This window comes from Ooceraea biroi, chromosome 5 (assembly GCF_003672135.1).
Source record: "Ooceraea biroi isolate clonal line C1 chromosome 5, Obir_v5.4, whole genome shotgun sequence".
NCBI classification, from domain to species: domain Eukaryota; kingdom Metazoa; phylum Arthropoda; class Insecta; order Hymenoptera; family Formicidae; genus Ooceraea; species Ooceraea biroi.
This window is the reverse complement of record NC_039510.1, coordinates 9,765,466-9,789,501: the sequence shown is the minus strand read 5'-3', so window position 1 is coordinate 9,789,501 and position 24,036 is coordinate 9,765,466. Positions and strand designations below refer to the sequence as shown.

At 37.1% G+C, this 24,036-nt stretch overlaps 3 protein-coding genes and 1 long non-coding RNA gene across 6 annotated transcripts in view; 1 reads left to right on the top strand and 3 right to left on the bottom strand.

Moving 5' to 3' along the window:
* The window catches only part of LOC105281278, a 58,196-nt gene extending 44,743 nt beyond the window's left edge, over positions 1-13,453 (bottom strand). Inside the window, exons 1-4 of the mRNA XM_026969610.1 lie at positions 13,172-13,453; positions 12,108-12,281; positions 11,273-11,615; positions 10,973-11,153 (exon numbers count right to left, since the gene is read on the bottom strand). Coding sequence (XP_026825411.1) covers positions 10,973-11,153; positions 11,273-11,615; positions 12,108-12,281; positions 13,172-13,303 — 830 coding nt within the window. The 5' untranslated portion in view covers positions 13,304-13,453. The remainder of the gene's footprint in view (positions 1-10,972; positions 11,154-11,272; positions 11,616-12,107; positions 12,282-13,171) is intronic.
* LOC113561940 (zinc finger protein 41-like) lies at positions 3,849-10,966 on the bottom strand. Its single transcript, XM_026969606.1, has one exon. The coding sequence runs from the start codon at positions 8,010-8,012 to the stop codon at positions 6,903-6,905; it is 1,110 nt and encodes a 369-aa protein (XP_026825407.1). The 5' UTR covers positions 8,013-10,966; the 3' UTR covers positions 3,849-6,902.
* A 455-nt stretch (positions 13,454-13,908) lies between the features above and the next one.
* Positions 13,909-17,803, top strand: LOC109611082. The gene is made up of 2 exons (XR_002193411.2): positions 13,909-14,020; positions 17,574-17,803. It is a non-coding gene; the product is annotated as an uncharacterized LOC109611082 (long non-coding RNA).
* A 3,954-nt stretch (positions 17,804-21,757) lies between these two features.
* Positions 21,758-24,036, bottom strand: part of LOC105281248 (two pore potassium channel protein sup-9) — an 85,564-nt gene continuing 83,285 nt past the window's right edge. For all 3 annotated transcript variants that reach the window (XM_026969439.1, XM_026969438.1, XM_026969440.1), the window contains 2 exons: positions 23,658-23,987; positions 21,758-23,535 (listed from right to left, as the gene is read on the bottom strand). In XM_026969439.1, coding sequence (XP_026825240.1) covers positions 23,209-23,535; positions 23,658-23,987 — 657 coding nt within the window. In that variant the 3' untranslated portion in view covers positions 21,758-23,208. The remainder of the gene's footprint in view (positions 23,536-23,657; positions 23,988-24,036) is intronic.

Genomic DNA, 24,036 nt, shown 5'->3' with positions numbered 1-24,036 from the left:
ACTATATGGAACGAATTTATCAACGAAACTAATCCTAAGCAAGAAGATACGTCTATCTTCGTTTTCATACTTATTAAGATTTTCAAGCACGATAAAAAGCTCTACGTACAAGCAAATTTGCCAATATGAAATATTAAAATCTTATTACTTACTTTATAATGATTCTCAACTCAGAGCTGCGATCAATGCGATCAACCTCGATTGAGATATTTTATCTCATGAAGATATAAATCAAAACTTATAACGCTAGATATGCGTGTTAAAGCTTAAACATACAATTTTTTATCGTATCAATCTTTATCAAAATTCCATAATATTTATGTAAAAAAGACTAAAACTTAGAAAGTATTATTTCATATTTTCTCTGGCATTTTTCATCATAGAATGAATAGAAGAATAAATTTTAATCAATTTTTAACGATATTGAACTTTAATGAACGTTTATTAACGTTTTAATATATAAAATATATATAAGTTTTACATACTCAAATGGGATCTCAAGAAGTAAAATATTACAATGAGAGTTTATTAAAAAGCCAATGTAATTTCTTACATAAATTTAATACTTATTAAAACAATGTAAAATAGGATTGTTCTGCAAACATATTGCAACAATTGTAATCAGTTTCTGTAAAAATATAACAAATACTAACAATTAAATCGATATCAATGTTTTATTTGCACGGAAGAGACATTTTATGTCCATTTTTTTTTATAAAAGTCTAGATTCATTTCAATATTCAATTAATAGTATATAATATGAATTAATATACATATACTCAAATCTATTCGCGCGCACACACACGCACACACATATACACAGACATACCCACGCATGTACGACATATAAAATACCACAGACTTTAGTTAAAACAATTACGAATCACAAAATGTAAAAATGCTTTATATGATAATAATACTAACTAATAATACTATTTAACTTAATAATACTTAAACATTTTCTTAGAGAAGATAACGTTATCTAGTAAAATATTACGTTTTCAAAAAATTAAAATATTTTTAATCTAATTCATACATTGTAATTCATACAGTGTAAAATTCATGCATAAACGATTATTATAATTAGTCAGTTTCCATTATTACACTCTATTACACAATCATAATCTCAATTTCTTATAAAAAGAGTGAATAAAACAATAAAAATAGTTACTTGTTATATTACTATAAGTTAATAATTTCATGGAAGAGAATAATAAAATATACACTTCTAATATTATATAAAAACTATCGCGCAACGTTTTTTTAGGCATTGTTATAACCACTAGCAATAGAGCTTTATTCTGTTTTATACATTTTTATAAAATCATATATCTATATATAATTATTTATTTCATCTAAACTATAATAAGACAACAATTAAGGCACTAGAAATTTCAGTTCCAGCAATTTAAAATATTACTCAATTAACATTATATTAATTAAGCATTAATTAGCAATTAACAATTAGGCAATGTATCGTACTTCTTTTGAGAGTGCAAATATAATTATATACAAAACGAATAATTACAACATTTTAGTAATAAAATGTGCATGAAACAAATATTGGACAAACGATTATTGATCAAATCCATATTTAAAATATGATATATAGAATAAAATATATAAAGTAAAAAAATAGCATTTTATTGATAAAAGATATAAATTTAAGAAATATTCTCACAATAGTGAAACTAAGAATTCTGGACGGTATATTATAGTTTGCAAACAATTTCGCTTCTTCAAGAGTCCTTACTTTTCTGAACGTAGCAAACATTGAACTTGAAGGCTCAACGGACATCATTTCTCTACAGAATTATTAATTCATTTATGTGCACTGATTCTATCAAATTCTCTATATTCATTTATAGGATTAATTGCATCATTATTTCACCGATAACATTTCGAGAGACGTAATTTGATCAACTCACAAGTTATCTAATCATTTTTATAACAATCTTGTAACGAATGTGCAAGACATTCCATCTTAACGATATTTTCATCTAAACCTACTAGTCGTCAACTACAATAAATAGCTGGCATTGTCTTACTATATTTTCGAATCGGTTATGTATAAAGGCCGTTACGATAATATCATCTGTCAGACTTCTCAGAGGAATGCAAGGTAACTATCCTAACTCGATAAAGTATATCTCTTCGAATCATATATTTCCAATAGCTTTAATTCAGTCTATTCAAACATAATTGTGATCTTTAGTTCATCAAAGGATACAAAAAATGTCATTAGAAAAGCAAGCTTCAAGACCAGTTTTCATCGAAAGTTACCCTGTTGCATTCGAAGCTTATCAATCTACAATAATCACAAAGCACCTTAGCAGTCATTTCCTATGCACGTTCTGCGCGGATTTACTTATTTTAACAAAATAAAAGGAAAACAAGCAACCAAAAGCGTAATTAAATAAGAAAATGTGGAATTTATCGTAATGATCATGGTCCTAACCGGGCAACATTATAGTAACAGTGTCGAGGGAGGACGGATCTTGCTCCTGTTGTTGCTCCTGCAACGCGTGTTCCTGTTGCAAGTCCTGCTGCTGCTGCTGCTGCTCCTGCTGCTCCTGTTGCTGACGCGCGTTCTGCTTCGCGTGTGTCTTCAGGTGCGAGTTCAGCATCGTTTTCGAGGCGAACGATTTGTGGCAGCACGTGCAGGGGTATGGGCGATCACCTGTGTGACCCCGCAGATGCACTACGAGCGTGGTGCGCTGCGTGAATCTCTTGTTACAGTGGGTGCACTGGTGCGGCTTCTCGCCCGTGTGCGTGCGACGGTGCACACTCAGGTAATTCTGCGAGATGAAGCCCTTGCCGCAGATGTCGCAGACGTGCGGCTTCTCGCCGGTGTGCTTGCGCAGGTGCACCGCCAGATAAGTCTTGCTGGACACGGACTTGCCGCACATCGGGCACACGTACTCGTTCTGCGGTCCGACGTTACCGTGCGTCCTCATGTGCACCAGCAGTACCTGCTTGCGCGAGAAACGCTTGTTGCACAGCTCGCAGTGATGCTTCCGCTGCGGTGGCACGTAGTCCGGCTGGTGCAATTTCGCGTGCAAACGCAGACCCTGGCGGTAGCGGAAGGTAGCGCTGCATATGTCGCATTGGAACGGTTTGTCCCGACCGTGCGACAGCAGATGCACCTGGCAATTGCTTTTGCTCTGGAAGTGCTCGCCGCACACCTCGCATTGGTACTTGTAATCGGGTATGTGACACCTTTGATGCGTGATCAGACATTCTCTGATCGGGGTCGCGTAACTGCAGTGACCGCAGCTGTAACAGTTCTCGGAAACGTGCTCCTTCTGGTGCTCCCGCAGCTTGGACGTTGTCAGGAAACTGCAGCCGCAGTGCTCGCACACCAGCTGATCATCTTGCGACTGCGCTCGCTCCTCCGATGAACCCGTCTCGTGCGTCTCTAGATGCAAACTGAGAGCTTGCTCGGAAACGAAACTGTCGCCGCAGTACTCGCACTGCACGACGCTCTCGTGACCGAGCATATCCGTCGTCCCCGTCGCCGCTGTCACCTCCACCTTTGGCATCTGCAACGTGTCCGCTATCAGCAACTGCGTGTGCTGCTGGGCAAAGACGTGCTTGATTTCATCGGGACTGCACTGCTGCCGATCCTGAGGCAGCATCGTGAGCTTTGACACAAAATATCTGCAAAGAAGAGAGACACAAACGGGAGTGAATCAATGCTCGTTCCTCGCCGATTTTTTCGTTCTTTACCGTCTTAATGAGAGGCATACCATACGAGAAGTAAGTGAGATATTTACAGGGACGATCAGCTGGACACTCGTGCTCGATTGATTGTGTGGAAGTTGGGTAGTCAATAAAGCGCCTCGGTTGTGATTTTCCAGTATTTTCTTTATTATGTAGCCACCTTTTCTCTCTCTTCATTCTCTCTTATTGGTGTCTTATATGCTTAGACAATGCTTATTTGCATAAAGCACAAACACCGTCGTCTTCTTTATTAAATATTGTACTAATCATAGTTTGTAAACTCATAGCACGATTCATAACTACAAAACACAACTACTTATGTTCTAAACTCAGTTAAATTTAATAGCTTCATATTTATTGTGTCTATATTGCAATAATTGATAAAATGCGAACACCTTAAATATATTAATTCGTATTAATATTCATACTTTAATATTTCTTAAGCGCGCATTATTTTACTACTTATTGCTTATAGTATGTACAAGATATCGTATCGTATAAATCATAAAATGAACCATTGGTTCTCTGAAATTCGAATTTTCAGATATTTGATAGAAGATATTTCTAGTAATGTCATAATCGTTTCAAACGTTATATATCTTTTAAATAAAGAATGTTGTAATATTGTAATTTGACAGCAATTTTTCATAATCTGATATTAATTTTCGATTTTTTATTATTTGCATGATATTGAACAATCTAGACTTTTTAGCTTACAGCATCTATGAATAAAAATATGATTTAAGATTATTATTATGATTTCATATAACGATCATAGAAATATATAGTTTCATATATTTTTCCATTTACGCTTTTTATGATTTCTTATGATTAAATTGCAAGTTCATAAAATAAAAATGATAAATATATTGTGAGCATATAATAAATCTATGGGATCTTAATATTCTTTTTCTAAGAAAATTCAAATATTTGAGTAAAGCCTGCAATGAGCAATAAAAATATGTTTCGTGTGTGTGGATTTAAGAATAAATTTTTAGTACATATTGCAGGATTTACGTGGAAATATTCATTAAATTTTCCGTATCCATATATGTCTTGTAATTAAAACTTATTAATTTCCCAAAATAACTCCAACAAATTTTTAGCATTTCATACTTATGCACTATATATAGTTTTCTTATTATAATTTAACTTTATATTTCTAAAATCTTTATTATATATTGTTGAAAAATATTAAGCTTGGGTGACTGATTAATCATTGCAGCTAAGTGCAAATGTTATCGAGACATAATTCTTATCAACAGAAATCTTATCTAAATCCTTACGAAGACAATATATAAAGAAACAGAATAATTGTCATTAAGAATGAAGTATTTCAAGTACAAATTAAATTTTCAAATATTAAAAACATTGATAAATGTAACTTCACAAAACTTTCTTACAATTTCTCTCCTCAAATCATTCAAATAGGAAAGCAAATAAACAATACATTTATAAATTTAATGTAGAACTGTTATTCTTGCTATTAACAGTACACAAAATAAAAACTTTAAATATATTTCTATTATTAATTGTAATTTTTATGTCTCAATAATTTTTATCATTATGTTATTTTAGTTATTGCGTTATATACATGTAATTGTCGAGTAATTATTAAATATGCAGAATATTCCCAGATCTTCCATCTGTCAATAATAGCGAATTTTCAAGAACTTTAAGATGCAAAAACTCCTAATGTTACAAATTCAAAGCTGAAAATCTTTTACTTCGAATCTATAGTTACAATATTTCGATAATAAAATTTTTTTCCCCGAATATGCTTCAGAATTTATCATTAATAAATATAACGAAAGGTTTAAAACATCCTGCAGATTGTAAATTTAAGTATCTAAAATTAAAAGATTGATATATGTATAAACAGTCTTAGATTTTCGGTAATACATTAAATTTCGTAATGCAGCAATAAATAATTTCGAGAATATATATTTGATCTATTATAATAGATATTCTCTAATAATCAAACACAATTTTTTTTAAAATAAACTTACGATGATGTTGCATTGACGAAAAACTACAAGAATATATAAAGTAATAAATTTATCGAAAACATTTGCAAAGTCATTGAATATTGCTCTTTATCTGTAATTCCATTATTTAATCGCGCATAATTTCTATGACTAGATCTATGTATAAATAATTAAGCGTCTTGATACTTACATTTTACATTTATGTAATTAACATTACCCTGTCTTTCGTAACATGTTAATTAAAGGCACCAGAATTCAGTTTTGTTTTGAAAATGACGCGGTGAATTTTATACATTAATAATTCATCAACAATTTAAACTAACGTAATCGGAAAATTTTATTTTTTATATGAAGTATAAAAATAATGATTTCCCTCAAGTTAGATTATGTTAATATTTCAATTTTAATTTTATTTAGTTTATTTCTCATCAAATAAAAGAAATGAGATACGTTTATTTTAGGCACTTTTCATTTCATTATTGGGCACAGGTACTAATTTTACTTATCAGAAACTGAATTACACGTATCAGTTTTCATTTAGAAAGATAAGTTTTTTCGTGTCATACTTAATAAAATATTAACATTATTCTATTATTAAATATTTTATATAATATATAAACAATATCACAGTGATGACAACATTTATGATTATAGAATAAAATTGTTAGCTTATTTTTGTCGTGATTTCGTTAAATATATTTTATCCGAAACTATATGAAATTTATCATAAACGTGTTCATAGAAAATTAACTTATATTTAAATTGCTCGTATTATATTATATTCATGCGCGCTTATTTATCATTTCATGATAGTAACTTGAATCATTTTAGGCACTTGGACATCAACACCCACTACAATTCCCACGAGAGCACATTCTAAATAGAAATGCTTTTAATTTCCATATAGAGACGTATTTAAGCTCCAGAATCGATTTTTTTAATTTTACCTTTTATAGACTTTTCCTTTTTGTCAAAGAATCCTTCTATTAATTACCAAAATCATCAAAAGTAATCGACATAGATTTTTTTTAGATTTCTCAGTATTATTTTTCCTAGAGTGTTGACGTAAGATTGAAATCAGAGATTAAGCAAGTTCTCAATATCGCGCTTTATAAAACTTTCACCAGAAAATTGCGCCTCGAATCGAATCGCGTGCGGTAAAGCCGCCTCGTTTATCAATCAACCAACGTCTTAGTGCTTCTTCATGTGATTAAGCATAATCGTACGCGTGACAAATCCCTTTCCGCACAACGTGCAAGTGTACGGCCGCTCTCCTGTATGATACCGGCGATGTACCGTCAACGTCGATGCCTGCGTGAACGATTTGCCGCACATGGCGCAGAGATACGGCCTCTCGCCGGTGTGGATGCGCTGATGCACCACGTAATACTTGCGATGCGTGAAACCTTTGCCGCACACATCGCACACCAGCGGCCTCGATCTGTGTACCGCTTTATGCGTGGTCAACGACTCGGGTGTGGTGAACTGTTTGGAGCACGAGTCGCAGGGATAGGTCATGGACTTTGCAGGGATCACGGGGCCGCCGATATTGCTGGTGGCTGGATCGATCTGTGACACCGTGTTCGCACCGACGATTCTGCTGTCGTTACCCACCGGCATCGGCGGTCTATGCGTTTTCGCATGATGATTGTACAGATTGCGCGTCTCGAAACGCATCATGCATCGCGGACAGGAGTACGGTTTCTCCTGGCCGATCTCCTGGTGCATCCTGCGGTGGCGTTCCAGCAGCGTGCGATACCGGAAACTCGCCTGGCAGAGATCGCAGGCGAACGTCTTCTCCATGTTACCGGACGACGCCAGATTGGCGGACGTCGAGGCGCATGCAGCCACCGGGGACGCGGTATGCGTGACCTCGTGCATTCTCAGATGGCTCAGGCTGACGAAGGACCGCGAGCAGACGGCGCACGAGTACCTCGGCTGATTCTCGATATTATGCTCGTATTCTGGACGCGCGGTATGACTCGTACGCATGTGATAGTTTAGCTTGAGCGCGCTCCGAAACTCGAGCCCGCATGTGGGACATGGATAGGACTCGGTAAGAATCTGCATCTGGTCAAGCAGGCCCTGGTCCGGGCACACGGTCTGAAAGTGCGGGGGGAGTAACGTCGATAACATTGACGACTGATTCGAGTATATCGAGTTGGTCTGTAGGAGATTACAATTGACGGACATGCTGGCCTCCCCGGTCTCGGGCGAAGGCGAAAGTATTTGACGCAGCATTCCCGACAATCCGCCGAAGGTCTCGCCTCCTTCCCTGAAATCGACAAAACCCAAGGACATTGCAACGGAGAACGACCCGTGGGCACACACAGCTTGTCTTTTTTGATTCTGCTTTTCGTGAACATTACAATACGTCTTGCATACAGGCGGTGATACGAAAGAGAAAGAGAGATAGAGGTAGAGATAGATAGATAGAAAAAGACTTTATGCTTGTGTCAGTGCTGCAAGGTGGTCAGTGCAAAGTGCTTGGGCATTGCTGGCATCTTTCGAGACGCAACGATAATAACGTGTTACAAGAGCGTACGTGCAAATCTCGAGAGTCGTCGTGATCAAATCGTCAGGTCAAGCTTTAAAAATTCATATTATAACATCCTCTATAATAATATTCATCAAGCTTTCCGAATTCATAAATCTTACATAATAGTTTTTTAAACGCTATTTAGATGGATGATGTAGAGAAATACTTGTAGACCTATTCTCTCATTATCTTTATATTCTTTATATTAGTATAGTTAATACCGCATTTGAAATATAAATCATTAGAGAAGTATATAAAACTGTATATTAAATGTTTCCTAACAAAACAACCGAAGGAAAAAGTAAATATCAAGCCGTAAAACTTGGCAAAAAGAGCTCGAGAAAAGCAATTTTTACTCAAAAATCACTCTATTTACTGAAATGGAAAAAGTTAAAACGCAAATTAAATTAATTAGAGGAAAGTCTCACCTTTATAACAATCCGTTACGATGATGCATCTTCTTCTCACTCGCCCAGCATTAAACGGAACATGATTTCTCACGTGTACATACAATCAACACTATATATAACACAGCACAAAAAAAGTATTATGGAATACAATAAAAATGCAGTTTAATGCTGCACAGTTAAAAACTAAAGAAAAAAGTTAAACATATTCAGTATTAAAAGTGACAATCTACGAAAGCTTGATGTAAAGCAAGAGCACAAAAAGTGCTATGCTATATCAAACTTTTATACATCAAATATTCACCATACTGAATAGCGCGCAATCTTTCCCATAACAAATGTTAAAAAATCCATACTATATATTCTCAGAATGTGAAACCAAGTATCTCACATAACATAACAAACGCTACAACCACGGTGGAATCAATATTTAATAAAATAATTCCGCGTAAACTTTCGTTTCCAATGTATAAACCGGCGCATGTAGTGCAAGCCTGGTTAAAATTCGTTAAACAAAAGAATAGTTATTCCTCACACAAGTGCTACGATTTTTTCTGCACTTTTGTGAAAACACGCGAATTGATTACGCGCATCCCAAATTATGTGCATGATAAAAAAAGCATATCAGCACTGCGTTGGGATACGCGGAAAAACGTTGTTTGATACCAAAATGGTATCGATTAAAAATATCGCAAAAAGCGATACAAATCTCATCACATATCACGAGATTATTGATACAAGTGCGTAACACTTGCACGTAATAAGAAATCCATGAATGAAGTATAGCGTAAAATAAAAACGAAGAAATAATACTCGCCTTCGTGTTTATAATGTTAAAAAACTCTTGATTCAGCAGTTTCTTAACGGACGATTCTTTCGTCTCGTAGAATCTTCGAATTGGAGGAAACGTGATCCATGATCTTCTTCAAACGTGGTCAATTCTTGACCAATTCTCTTCTCAGTTACAATGCACCATTGCGCGCGCTATTTCGTCGTACGATAATCGCTAATGTGATCTACTAACGATTTCGCGGGAATATATATATATATATATATATATATATATACTCGTACTTGTCGAGTAAAATGGTAATCCCTACGATTTACTCGTAACACTAGTGTTGTAATACAGAGTCCTGGCAATATCGTAAAGCGCAGGCATCGGAAAGCACGAAGATATAAACGAGAATCGATAGTTTGTTTCGTTGCATCATCAATTGGAATATTTATCGTCTGTGATTTTATAATCGGCCGAATATCGGTCAATGTGCGGCATTTAGTGCCATCACGTAAGCGTGGGAATATTAAATATCGACAACATGTAAACATTTGTTTTCTGAGCGAACAGAGAGATCAGGCTGGCCTTCGCACGTAACTCAATTGTCAAGCAGCAAATTGATAACGTTGATATTTTCTCACACCACGTGTACCGATAATCCAGAGAGATCTCTCTGCCTGTTTTTATTGCACATATATAAATAATATCTAACATCGAATTCATTTCGACTTAAACGCAAAAACTTACTAGATACATGTGCGACTCTATGAAAATGTATCATTTATGCGGAACATTTAAGCGCTTTTTATTTTATTTCTCGTCGAAATGCACTCCATGTACATGCTACGACACGTAAAAATAACGAGGTGCCTAGCAATTTACGTTCTGTATCAAACAACCGTAATTAATAAATACTTTGTTAAGTAACAAATGATGAAATTGTCTGAAGTACGCGTCCTGAACGCTACACAAAGGCCGTTTCCGCAAATTGCTAACACCTAGGGCCAAAGATGGTTGTGGGGTGTGTGCAAACTTACCTGGTGTTCAACCGCGCCTTATTTTTATTCATCATGATCATTAATACTCAATTACAATTACTTATCTTATATTCATATTTTTTCTCATCTTAAACAATTAATTTGTTTAACAGATTGTTTGAAGTAACGTGAGTGTAAGAAAAAAGATAGAATACGATTATGAACAGTCTAACACAGCACGCGATATTCGCAAACATAAGATATTGATTTATTTAAAAATAGATGTATCACGACACTATCAAGAACTGTCATTTAAGCTTGTCACTCAAGCTTTTCAAAACTTTATCAGTAATTGTTGAAATTATTTGATGGCAGTAACGCAAGATCCTACTCGAAACTAACGAAAGCAAATAATCACGTTTGTTTCAAGTCGAAATTCAAGCTAACCAGGAAAGATAAAGAAGCAAATAAAATCAGTGTTTCGTGTCGCTGTTTATGTTCGCCACAACAAATGGCATCTTTGACCCTAAAAAACGGTAAAATAAAAACAGAAAACTCACCCAGTTTTCGGATCCACGTCTGCTGCCTGCGGCATCACCATCTCTGGCATGTCAGCAATTTTTTGCTGAAGCCCGGAAGGTCCTGCTTCGTCGCACGCCAAGGAAACATTTACAAAGGTAGTAGGCTCAATAGTTCTGCTATTGTTAGGGTCCTCTTCACCCTCTTCTTTTATAGGTAGGCCTTGAACAAAATTTCCCAGTTTTGTTTTCCTCATTTCCTCCCCTCGCTTAATTTTTCGACAATAATTTTGACGCTTTTATAAGCAAAAACATGAAATGACACACGACACAAATACATACCTTCATCTCCCTCGCACTCGTCGTCCGAGTTGTCCTCCTCTTCACTACTTTCCTCTTCATCCTCCTGTTGCGTAGGCGCGTCCGTTTGATTCTGTGCAATTTGGTCATGTGTCGTTTGCGTACTCGGTCCAGCAACTGGCTGGACATTCTGTACGGAGCTACCACTGTTGTCCATAGGAACTGAGGTTATTTGTTGCTGAGCATTGCTCATCATCATCGGCATACCCATACCCATATTGTCCATCATGCCAATATTCATGGTGGTATTCTGATGTTCGCTTACTTGTTGCATCACAGTACCATCTAACCTGTTCTCGTTGCTCTGTTCTGGTTTCATGTCGTTCTGAAATTTGAGGAAGCACAAAACATGAAATTTTCTACGCGCATCAACAATATTATATCTCTAACCACTAAAATTGTTTGACCATGCATTAGTATTCTCAATATCTTATCACTTGATTAACGTAAACCTTTACATTATCCCTCATTAATCTCAATTTTTGTGTCTCAATCAATTCTTTATGCAAGCAATTTTACCAACTATTAAGATATACTTGTACAAAATTGATAATTGTCAAACATGTACAAAAGTACTCGCAAGGACTTACAAATGTACAATGTGCAAAATACTGGGACCACGGATTATCATTGCCGAGGTAAACAGAAACAAATGAAAATCAAACATAAGAGAATCTGCATCTTTATGGCTCTTTGCAGTCATTTCTCTTTCTCGAGGCACGACCGGACAGGTTACTTTGCACTGCATCAAGTTTTCGTTGGTGGGTAAAAAAAAATAGATTGTGTGGCAATTGTGTGTCGCAAAAATGATAATTACCGGATTGTGAACAGCGCCGACATAACCCTGCTTGTCTTCCATATTCACCTCGCCGAGCCATTGCAGCAACTGCTTCTCCGCATTCGCCGTCGTATTCCAAAATTGATAACATAATTCTACTTTATACACACAGTCGTTGCATAACTTTTTAGGTAATTTGTCTTCCCTAGCAACCTGTAATTATAACAGAACGAGAATACATTAGATCGTTCCGATACCATTGCATCTCGCGTCGCGACATTTTATTGAAACCGAAATTACATATTTCATCAATAACGATCGCATCGCTCGCTCGTATAAATTACTATCGTTCTCAATTAAGTCCCTTCTCCCAGAGATACTGCCCGTACAAAAGCAACAAGGGACGCCATTAAATCGTACGCCAAGAGACTGCAGCCGATCCACGCGTGGCGTTATTACGACTTGGAATCTCTCGTTGCAGCGTAATATTCACGTAAACAAATGCGCGAGTTAACGTTGAACCGCACGACGGCGTGCGTTCAAACATTTCTCGCAACGTACGACCGAAGTTGCATGGTTTCAGAACGAAACGCGGTAAAATATTGCCCGCGGAGGGACGGTCAACGTAACGCGTTTCGCGATAGCAATGTCGGCGCAGCAAGATGTCGAAAACATCGATGAGAAAGATTAATCGATCTCGCCGTGCGCAAGCGAGCGACGTCGATTTTATCCTCATAAAAATCACGAGTGAGACGCTGGTTTCCGCGTGCGTTCGCGCGGTGAGTCGTATTTCCGAGAAGTGTGCATTCGCGTGTAAAAAGCGCGGCAAAAATTCGTGGAATAATTAGCGGCGTCACAACGCCAACGCGGGCGGAGGAGCCCTCGTGACGAACGGACGTGAGATTATCGTGCGAGCAGCAACGTCCGAGCGCGCCGTTCGTAATTTACGTGTTTCCTCTTACGACGTGTACAGCGCGTTTCAGGAAACGATCGAGGGAACAAAAGCGATCCGCGGCGGCGAGGTCGGTCCGTGGAGCTCGCGAAAGCTTATACAAAATGGCGGATCGCCTTATTCGTAGAGTATGGCGTAGTTGGCTTCTTACCTTGACCGGCAGGCAGGCTGCGATCTTGAAATAAATCTGCCGTACGTCGCCCTCGCCTTCGAAAATCGGCACGGAGACGCGGTCCTTCACGAGACACAATCGACACAAGTCGAGATAGTCGAGGGAGGACATTTTACCGCGGAAAACGCCAGCTCGAGACGCAAAGCCGCGCCCGTGGACGCGAACGCTGTTTCAACCGAAGCCGGAGAGGGCACCGCGTCGTTCGCTACGCGTTGTTCGCGTCGCTGCGTCTCGACCGCGCTCGGCAGAGATCGGCCGTCGCCGTCCCGTCTCGGCAGTCGCCGTGGCCGCTCGGCCACTTACGTCCGCGTATCGATCGACTTCGAGCCGAAGCCAACCGCCTTCACACACGACAGTCTCGAACGCCACGAAGGTTCTCTCCTTGAAGTATGTCGCGGATCGATGCGATGGAGCTGTCCGATTTTGTTTTTGAAATCGGACCGTGACGATCCCGACACTGCACCACGGTCCATTGTTTCAGATGCCGAGCTCGGGATGTAACCATCCCGAAAATCTGATCATGTCGAACCCACACAGAGCACTGGCTGTGCGAACAATGGGCGCGCGAGCTGACGGTATTGTTCTACAATTGATTTGAATACGCACGATTGATCGACGGCGAGTACTGTTGTCGGCTGTGCAAATGCACTTTCGAGTTTCCGACGCGCCGATTGATTGATCGGCCAGGTGACTGAGAAAGGTCGCCCGAGTGCACGCTATCAAGTTTTCATGCTCAATTACTCCCACTTTAGGTGGAACATTCAATGACGCATGATCAAATCGTGCAACGTCTATCAGCAAACAATAAAGTTAAACGGTATAAAAATGGTAATGTATTCATATTATATCACATTATATTTACGTAAACGTACGTAAAAATGCATCGTACATTTATAAAGTAATTCTTTTATAACTGCCGCTCAATTATTTAAGCTTTATGTTAATTATCAATTATTATAATTATAAAGTTCTATATAAAATAAATCTCGAAATAAACGTGAATTATTGTTAGTTTACTTATCAATTAGTTTACTTATCTTTTTCCTTGAAAGTAGAATAAAATGGAATTCACAATGTGCGGAATGAAACAAAATGAGATAAGAGTTAAAAGGATTAAAGGGCAAGATGCGACCTCACGTCATCGTGTCTGTCATGTGACTTGAGGCTCTTTCATAGAATGGAATTTTACGTAATGAGCAGTCGAACGATTTCTTTTACATAAATACAAATGAACTGATTGAAAATAGAATGAATTTTTATTTAGAGAAATTAATCACCTGCGGCTCATCTAGGTGAGCTAGTCTCGCGAATGGTTAACCGTTCGATTATAATCTACTCGGCTTTATTCTGCCATCACGAAAGATATCAATGACCTCTCGTGTTCTTCCCTACATATACTACGTTGACTGCGGTTAGCTTCATGGTGCTTAAAAAAATATATGCATCTTCCATTACCACAAAAAGAAATGTTTCTGATACTTTTATTCGTCTTGACTTTGAGTTTTATATTTAAAATACTCTCTTTTTGTAATTAATATATTAGATATATATTTATAATTAAATATAATATAGCAAAACAAATTTTTGTATATATCTCATTTCAAATAAATAATTATATATGTAGAATTATATATTCATCAATATATCTCAGAACTTGGGAAATTATGTAGAGAATAAATTATAGTAACAATTAGTGTCTCTATCATTCGAGGCACCGAAAGATAGAACAAAAATTTATCGAGTAAAAGTTACGCGGTAAAGGAAGAATCATCATGCAATAACGAAACTTTCTTTGTAGATGAAAAATAAAGTATCACCTCTGTTCATTTCAAAAATTAATATTATATTTTTATAATTATTCTCTAGCTATCGACGAGTACAGTGACTTGTAGCACAGGCTCGTTCATGGTCTTCAAAACTCTCAGTTATTTCTAATGTAAGAGATTCTTTATTAAATTAAGAAAGCAACTATGAAACATTTACACAAAAACGTTTTATTCGTGGTAACGAACGTCAATGGAAAAAATCAATGCGAGAATCAATAATAATCTTCCAATTGCTCATCCAATCGCACTTTTTTATTACTTCGCAACTTATCATACATGCTGCGATTAATCACTGCTACATATTCTCAAATATACTTTTTCACGTACAATATCTTTCTCACGGTACAAAATCTGTGGACGTCAGATCTGCTTGAGATACTAACAGAGATTCACATAAATGATAGACCTGTTGAGTTGTACCCAAAACCGTTCGATTGTTTTCGAAAATTTTTATACGTTCCACGTAAGAAGCGAGAAATCTCCAATATGTGTATACCTATCCTAATTTTGCTCTCCGCAAATCTGCGCGCGTAATAAAAGATGGACAAATTGCTGCGTATATGGGAGAAGGAGGTATTGCTTGGCACACGTTTTTTTTAGATAAAAAAAAACTGCTTTATTGTGGCAGAGCACATGTATCATCATATACCAGCATATAATTAGGAAGTCCATAATAATTTACAAATTACGATCCACTTAAATGTCGTTACACGTGGCGGTGTGTGCAGGCAGGGGACTCGAGAACCGATTCCGATCATTCTCTCGCGCGCGGCGCTTATATAGCTTAAATTTTTATCCCTTCCTCGCGTTCGTGCGTTTTCCTCTCGAATGCTTTTTTCGAATCTTCGTCAATTGCTTCACGAGCTTCGGGCTTCTCTGCTACCCTCGAGGGGCACGCTACTTATAATAGATAAGAAAACAAGAGAGATATGTAGTCTCCTTTCTTGCGGTTTTTCGTGAGAATTGCAGCCGTAATTAGTCGAGGAACATCGTGCAAATATCGTTTTGCATTATACAATATTGCTCTGTTAATATCGCAAATCATAATTCTTATCTCGAAGACACTGAGTCAGCTGGTTGCTTCCTGTCGAAGGGCTAGCTAACTGTTTGTATCTCTCGACGTAAATCTGTATATTTTATCCTCGAAAGTTTTCTTCTTCTTCTCGTTACTTTGTTAGAAGAAATGGGGGGCGATCGATCCGCCTACTTGTTGAATAACCCAATCAAATAAAGTTTATCGGATGCTGTCTCTCGCACGATAAAACTTTACTGCTTTAAATTCCATCGGTATCGGAGAATGTAGCCAATAAAATCATCGTAAATAGAGAGATATCAAGAGAAGCACAAATGGTTATCAATTTCGAAAGTACGTTATTTTCAAATACATTTTTGTATTACACTCGTTTCGTAAACTTGTTAATTACCACGCAATTTAGAAACCGCAACAATTAAATCGATTGGAATCACGACGAAATTGCGTTATTTCGATGCTTGTGTGTAGTTAATTTATTAATCGATTAATTAGTTTTGTGAAATTTGTAACTAGAGGTACTTACATTTTACGCTATAACAATAATAGCAAAATTGCATGAATGTTTGAATTCTTTTTTTCTTTAATTCCATATCTCTTTGGTTATCTCGTAATGTAAATTTACAGCTATTACAAGTATTATATTGTTTATATTTGTGTAAGGTAACATTAATAGCAGACTCTTCGTGTGTCCGCGCGCGTTACCTCTACTTAATACAAAGTTAAAAATGCGCGAAGAGTTTAAATCTTTCTTTAAATCTGCGAATGTTCCGCATGTTACGTGTACATAGAGCACACAATGTGGTTGCATTTGACACTTGTCTGTGCTGTTGCTCCTCTCTGAATTTCCTGGAAATCCAAATTAAAAGAACGAATCAATGACTCTCCAATAGATTGATGTAAGATATCTAATATTCGTAAATGTACAATAATATTAATTAAATTCGCACGTCGCGATATAGAAGTTGTAAATTAATACGAATAAAATGATCAGTAACGCTGCTTCTCACATTTCTATCAGTGTTTTGCATGAAACGTTCTTTTAATTTCGGAAATCCTAGAATTTGGAAGGCCGCTGATGTATCGTTTGAAAAATTTTCAAATAAATTTGAAACTGAAGGCCGCGTAGTCTACCTAATGAGAATTGATCGAATAAGCGTCATGTCTAAAATAAACATTCTTGCACTCATTTGAAATAAAAGGATTATTTTATACGTATCGTATGTTTTGTACAATTACTCTTGCCACAATTACGTGAAACAGCACTTCATGATCTTATCATGCTATCTTGTAATTTCTGGAAATTAGGAATAGTGAGTCATGAGACAACAGACGCACATTGTGCAAGAAGTTCTCAGACATTATCTTATTACGTTCTAATTAACTAGACTGCAGTCTTGAAATGATGTTATATCATCGACGTTGGAATTAACTATGCTAGCGTTGGTCGTAAAATCGTTGATAGTTTTAGCATATCTAATTACACTTTACGCTGATACGCTGTATTAATGAGATTCGTTTTTAGGAAGCTGAACGACAAAACATCAAATAGGAAAGGCTTGGAAGTGAACGTAATCCTATAGCAATTTCAACGAAGCGTATGTCTCACTCTATATCGTACATACAATTTCCTCGTACGTAAGAAGTGTTTACGAATACTTCGATCTATTTCGACAACGCGTTCCAGTCAACATTTCGCACAATTTTATAATACATTAATAATAATAATAAATAAAATACGTAATTTTTTTCTTATGTATTGTATCGTAAATAAAAATGTTCAAAATTATAATCCTAGTGAGAACATTTGATGCAAGATCCACTACAGATACACTAATCAATGTCAACCGGAGATTGTCAAACTAGATGCGAAGCAAAGCGCCCCAAGTACTTAGACACAGAAATTTTTATATATTACAATGCTATTATACAATTAATAAAAATTCTTTCGTGACAAACAGCGTCACATTTTCATAATTTACAGTTATTATCAATAAAAACCTCATACTCAGTTTTATAGCCATTTATATTATAATAATGTGCGAAATTATATTCTGTTTTCGTTCTTATTATAAGATATCAATCGAAAGTAATGTTTTCACAAAAATAGGGAAGTTGCATATAAATGTACATGTAAATTCGTGAACTATTTGCCATGTTGCTCTGCACTGCATTATTAATTATTATTCGCGGAAGTTCATAATTTTAGTATTATAAAGAAATCTTCGGCGAGCGAAAATTTACTGATTTTTTAATTTAAATAGTAATCAGTGATAGCAGATTTGCAAATGCACGGAATTTGGTATCACTGACAGTAATACAAACATTGGAAGAAAATTATTTAAAATTGGCACCGTAATAGATAACACAGGTCGACATTTTTAGACTTTTTGTCTGCTGTTTGAATATAAAATATCATTTTCGATGTATTTTTTCACGCTGAACACGAATCCGGCCGCGAAATTGCTCTATAACGTCAGGTTTTTGAGAAAAATGAGGTTAAAAGTGTCAAAAGTGACGTTTTTTGCCATTTTTATGAATTTTTCGCTGGTAAAATAAATTTTATTTTTTACTTTCGTTTACGCCATCTTAAAGTGCCAACTTTTATCTTTAAACTCGATTTTTCGAAACTCCGTAGGATTTTTTTCGCCGAGTTAACCACTCCGCTGTCAGACGAACATTTCGGCCTCCGTAGCACTCGATTTTAAGTATTTATGATATTAAGTTATTAAGTTTATATGTGCCTATGTACTTATATAATATCTTTTTAATGATTTAAAAATAAAAAAATGAAATTATAAAAAATGATTAAAAAAATAAAAATTAAAATGATAAAAAATGATAAAACAATTTAAAAACAACAAAGCTAAAAACATTTTTAAAAAATCAAAAGAGTGTGATGTAGGCTGCCTCCACGTGGTGCACTCTGGTAAACGTAGAAGGTTTGTAAAATCGCTCCTACTGCAGCTAAACGGTCTACGAACAAAGAACATGTTGCAGGATACTGTGTTTGCATCAGTAAGGTATAGTTAATTTTTGCTCGTGTAAAGTACATTATACACAGAAGATTAAAAATGCCAGAATCTCATTTGGGGAAGCGAAATGTAACCCACCCAGAAGTAAAAAAAACAGTATATACCAAATTTTATTGAAATTCTAATAGTTTTACAAATTTTGGTCCGCCATATTGGATCGGCCATTTTGAATTTTTAAAATTTTATTTCAGAATTGGATTCAGCGACCTCAAAAACCTTCATATTAAAATCATTATTATCCAGTTCTGAAGTTTTGTTCTCCAAGTACATTTTTGGCACGAAATGTTCGTCTGACAGCGGAGTGGTTAACTCGGCAAAAAAAAATCCTACGGAGTTTCGAAAAATCGAGTTTAAAGATAAAAGTTGGCACTTTAAGATGGCGAAAACGAAAGTAAAAAATAAAATTTATTTTACCAGCGAAAAAATCATAAAAATGGCAAAAAACGTCACTTTTGACACTTTTAACCTCATTTTTCTCAAAAACCTTACGTCATAGAGCAATTTCGCGGCCGGATTCGTGTTCAGCGTGAAAAAATACATCGAAAATGATATCTTATATTCAAACAGCAAAAACCATGTCGGCCTGTGTAATTAAAGTGGCATTATTTCAGTTTATACCTTCCTTCAAACATTGCGTTCACATAAACGCTACATCATTTCATTCTGCATTTTAGCTAAATCGGTATGAACACATTTCACTGAATAAATGTTATTTCGAAATGTTTAAATTGATAGCTATAGAAAGAATTTTCTTAATAGCAAAATTATATAATTCTTCAAATATCAAATTTCCAGAAATTATTCCTTAATAAGAAAACTGACTTTAGGGAATTAGGATAAGAGTTATTATAGAATATATCAGATTACATAAGTGTAAAATATTACAAATAAAATTTGTATTTTTAAATCAAGTTATACTCTGACGATTATAGTAATAATTTTATGTCATCTACTTAATAAGTGAGATTTAAAGCAAATGAGAAATTGTTCTTTCCAGCTAATTCTATAGCTTCGATATTATAAGCTCAATTACCTTTTTTTGTTATAGAATGTTACAATAAATACAAAATATTATATGAAAGTGTATATAATATTTGTATTATATATATGTATATCTTAAGACGCTATAATGTTCCTGAGAATTAAAAAAATTGTATATCCGATTATTCAATATTTTAATATGTCACATGAAACTAGCATATAAGTTCTCGATATAATAAATTACGAGTTTAAGAACGAATGGGGAACGTTGATCGTTTTAAATTGCAAAATATCTACATGCTGTCTCGAAAAGGCTTACGACCGTTACTCTTATTTAGCTTAAACGAGTTGAAATGATGCGTCAAGGAGGGCGAATAAAATGAAAGTTACATCGATTATATCGATTAATACAAGATGCATGGCTAAGTATGCGTTCACTTAGTTCTTTGTTATAACTTTATCTTCTATTATTACCCTCCTTATCTCATAAAAATTCTTTACGATCTACGCGATCGTTATTTGTTACTAGCTATAATATGTTACAGATTTAATCCGCCGTAATGAATGGTAATGAACGGGAATAAGTTCTAGCGTTTCTTATCAATTTCTTTCTTCCTTCGTAGAGTAAGATTATCTAAGTGAAATGGGGCGTAGCTATTTAAACAGTCGACAAGTACGGCTGTTTCACCATAACTATGCTTGCTACCATAAAAAAAGAAAAAAAAACAGCTTTATGTTACAATTTAAACGAGCGCCTGATGCATACGTGTTTCTTCCTATCAATCGAAAATTATGGGACCAAGAATTTACGCAAGATTGCGCATCGCAGCTTCTTATATCTGATGATCATATGCGTCCTATAAATTACGCTTGGTCATAATGAACATCAATATCTTCAAATTGTCGACGCATGATCCGTATATTCGACTTTCCCCACCTCGATTACATCATGATAGAAACAGTGGCCCGTAAAACATGCATGTGATTGGAATAACAAGACATTTCCATGAAAAAACCGCCGTACCCATCGATATTTTCCTTGCAGACGGCCGACTGGATAAAGAAACGTTTCTCTATTCACGCTACTCGTACACGTGCAATCCAGTATACGTCTTAAAAATATCCGAATAGGTTCTACTTCTCGATAAAAGGCAAGAGAATTGTTCCGCTCGTGTTCCTCCTATAGTATGATAATGCGTCTACCGGAATACGTACTTTGTGGTTTTTCGATGGATTGACTCTTCGTAGGTAAACTGTAAATGATCAGATTCAGGTCGAGCAGATTCGTCAACAATTTTCCCCGATATCATACGACTCTCTTCGTATTCTATCGTCTTCTCTCATCGGCCGAGCGTTTTCTGCTTCTGAAGAAACCTACAGCAGCTAAACTCTACAAATCTATAATAGCTGTGGCCACTTCGACAATCTCAATCTGTGATTGAAACGATAATAAATGAAAGAGGTCGAAATTTTCGGGATATATCCTGTGCATATATCCTCGCGAACTCGCGTGATAATGTGACGTGTATCTTACAAGTATGTATTATACACACATCTCTGTAAGATCGGAACGCTTTATGTCGTATACCTAAAAATCGTACTTTTCTATACTTTATATTATATACAAATTGTAAAATGTATCTCCTCTTATATAATGAAAAAATCGTGTCGATTTGCGTATATTTTTCTTTTCTTTTTTGGTGTGTATTTATCTCTTCAATATATATTTCTCTCTCTCTCTCTTCCCCATGAAAACGTGAACGTAAGATGATACATACGTCGCAGCATCCGTACATCCACGCATTTTTATATCTGCATCTTCGTGCGCACACACACACACACAGATGCATTCCCACGCGCGTTCGCTCACATTCGATCGTGATTTTATCCCGGCATTCGCTCTCTTACGTTCCTCTTATTCGCCCGTCTCGCTTTCTTGTACCTCTTCGGCAACGGAGCGCATCACTCTCTCGCACAGCCTTTTGTACGTGCATAACTTTTTTTCACAAGGTCGGCTTACCGCCTACTTGCACCCGCGACATGATCACACATTTCTCTTCCCACTTGTATATTCTAAAGAGGCGACTAAATATGCTATGAGAATATTAGGAAGCGAGTACAAGGACTATATTGCTGACTATCTCAAGCCACAACTGATGTTTTAAACGTGAGCTGTAAACGTGTTTCAGGATTCAATAAAATGCAGTTTCCTGTTTCGAAATGCGCGAAATCGCTTTTTTTTATTATTAAGAAGCGATTTACCTTGAATCGAATTGAAGGAGAATCGTAAATAAAGGAGAACTCGCGAACTCGCGCTAGCCCTTTTTTTTACAAGTATGTCTCCACTCCAATAAACGTTCAAACGTTCAACGTCTCTTTCTCACAAAAATAATCTCCGGGAAGACGCGAAGATAACTTAAACTAAACGCTACGTTGCTAAAAATTTATCACACATACGGAATCTTCGCACGTCGCACTTCGCAATGCCGGCGAACGACACAGCCATTTGTTGAGAGTGCCAGAACGGAAAGCTTCGTCTCGATTCTTGACTGTCGATCCTCGTTACTCGGCAGCGCAGACGTATATATTAGAAATTCATTATTATAGCTCGCGGCAGACACGAGCATCCTAGAGTATCCTTGATTATGTGAAGTAAACTTGTGAACAACGGGCGTATCGCAAATGGAAAAATAACGCACCGCATTGAGACATCTTCATTGAGGAGCACTCGGCGCCGTTGTTACTCCCGATAACTCGATTCGGATTCAACAGTTCCAGCGATTTCACGTCCAATCCATTCCATCCGATCTCCCGGCTATCCATACAAGACCCCACTTTGTATTCTTCGACGAGAACGGAGTAGAGCAGGGAGGAAAAGAGATAAAGAGATATAGGAAGAGAGATATCCAAAGGTAAATAGATCTCGATAGAGAGAAGAAGGTAGAGAAAGAGAGGGAGAGAGGAAGGAAGAGAAGAACTTGTGGCGGTGATGGTAGCGTCTCGACGACGATTAAAATTCGTTGAAATCGGCATGTACGCCAGGCAGAAACCGCGTTCTCAGACGGACACCCGTCGCGGCCCGTCGTGGTAGTTACTCTCTTGCTCGTCGAGGAGGATCACGCTCCTCGCGGCGGAACATCGTCGTCAAATGCTGGCACGATGCTGGTACAACGACGGCAGTTGCAGCAGCGGCGTCACCGCTACCGAGCGCGACTCGACGCTGTCGTCACCGTGTATGTTCTGCGCCGACAACTGTTGCATCGGCAGCAAGTGCGAGATCGTGCCGGGCGAGCGGCGCACCGTGAACCGCGGTCTCCGCCGCTTCCTCTGGAAGCCGCTGCAGCGGCAGCTGCACACCGATGCATCGTCCTCGAACGACATCGCGTTACCGTGATTGCCGATCTGGCAGGACAGTATCGAGCCGTTCGCCGTTATCACGTCACCCTCGAGACGCACCGCGCCTTGGGCCGCCTGTGACACACACACACGACAGTGTTCAATTAAAATGCTTGATATGTTTTGATTTAGTGTTACGTCTACAGCGGAAATATGTATTTTGCAAGATTGCAAAAGCCGCATATATGTATACATACCTGTAACGCTTCAGCCTCGTCTCGTCTCTCGTCCTCCGTGTTCATCGTCACGAATCTCAGAACTAGCAAGTTAAGCGAGGCTGCCACGATCGCCAAGCCGAAGAGGATAAATATTAGGGCGAACATCACGTACTCGGGCTTCCTATTTAGCGCGTTGTCCTTTTGCAGCGCGACCATGTCGCCGAAACCGATTGTCGTCAGGGTAATAAAGCAATAGTAAATGGAGTCGAAATAGGACCATCCCTCGTACCTGGAGAATGCGGCAGCGCCGCCAGCGATAGTCACGACAGACAACGTCGTCACTACGCAGATGAGATTTAACTCCGAGGCCTGCAATGCATCACAGATTAAATTCAATTAAAATCACATTTGTCAGTCA

What these genes read in the sequence shown, in the direction of transcription:
- LOC113561940 (XM_026969606.1), bottom strand. Translation starts at nt 8,012, where the DNA reads ATGTCCTTGGGTTTTGTCGATTTCAGGGAAGGAGGCGAGACCTTCGGC.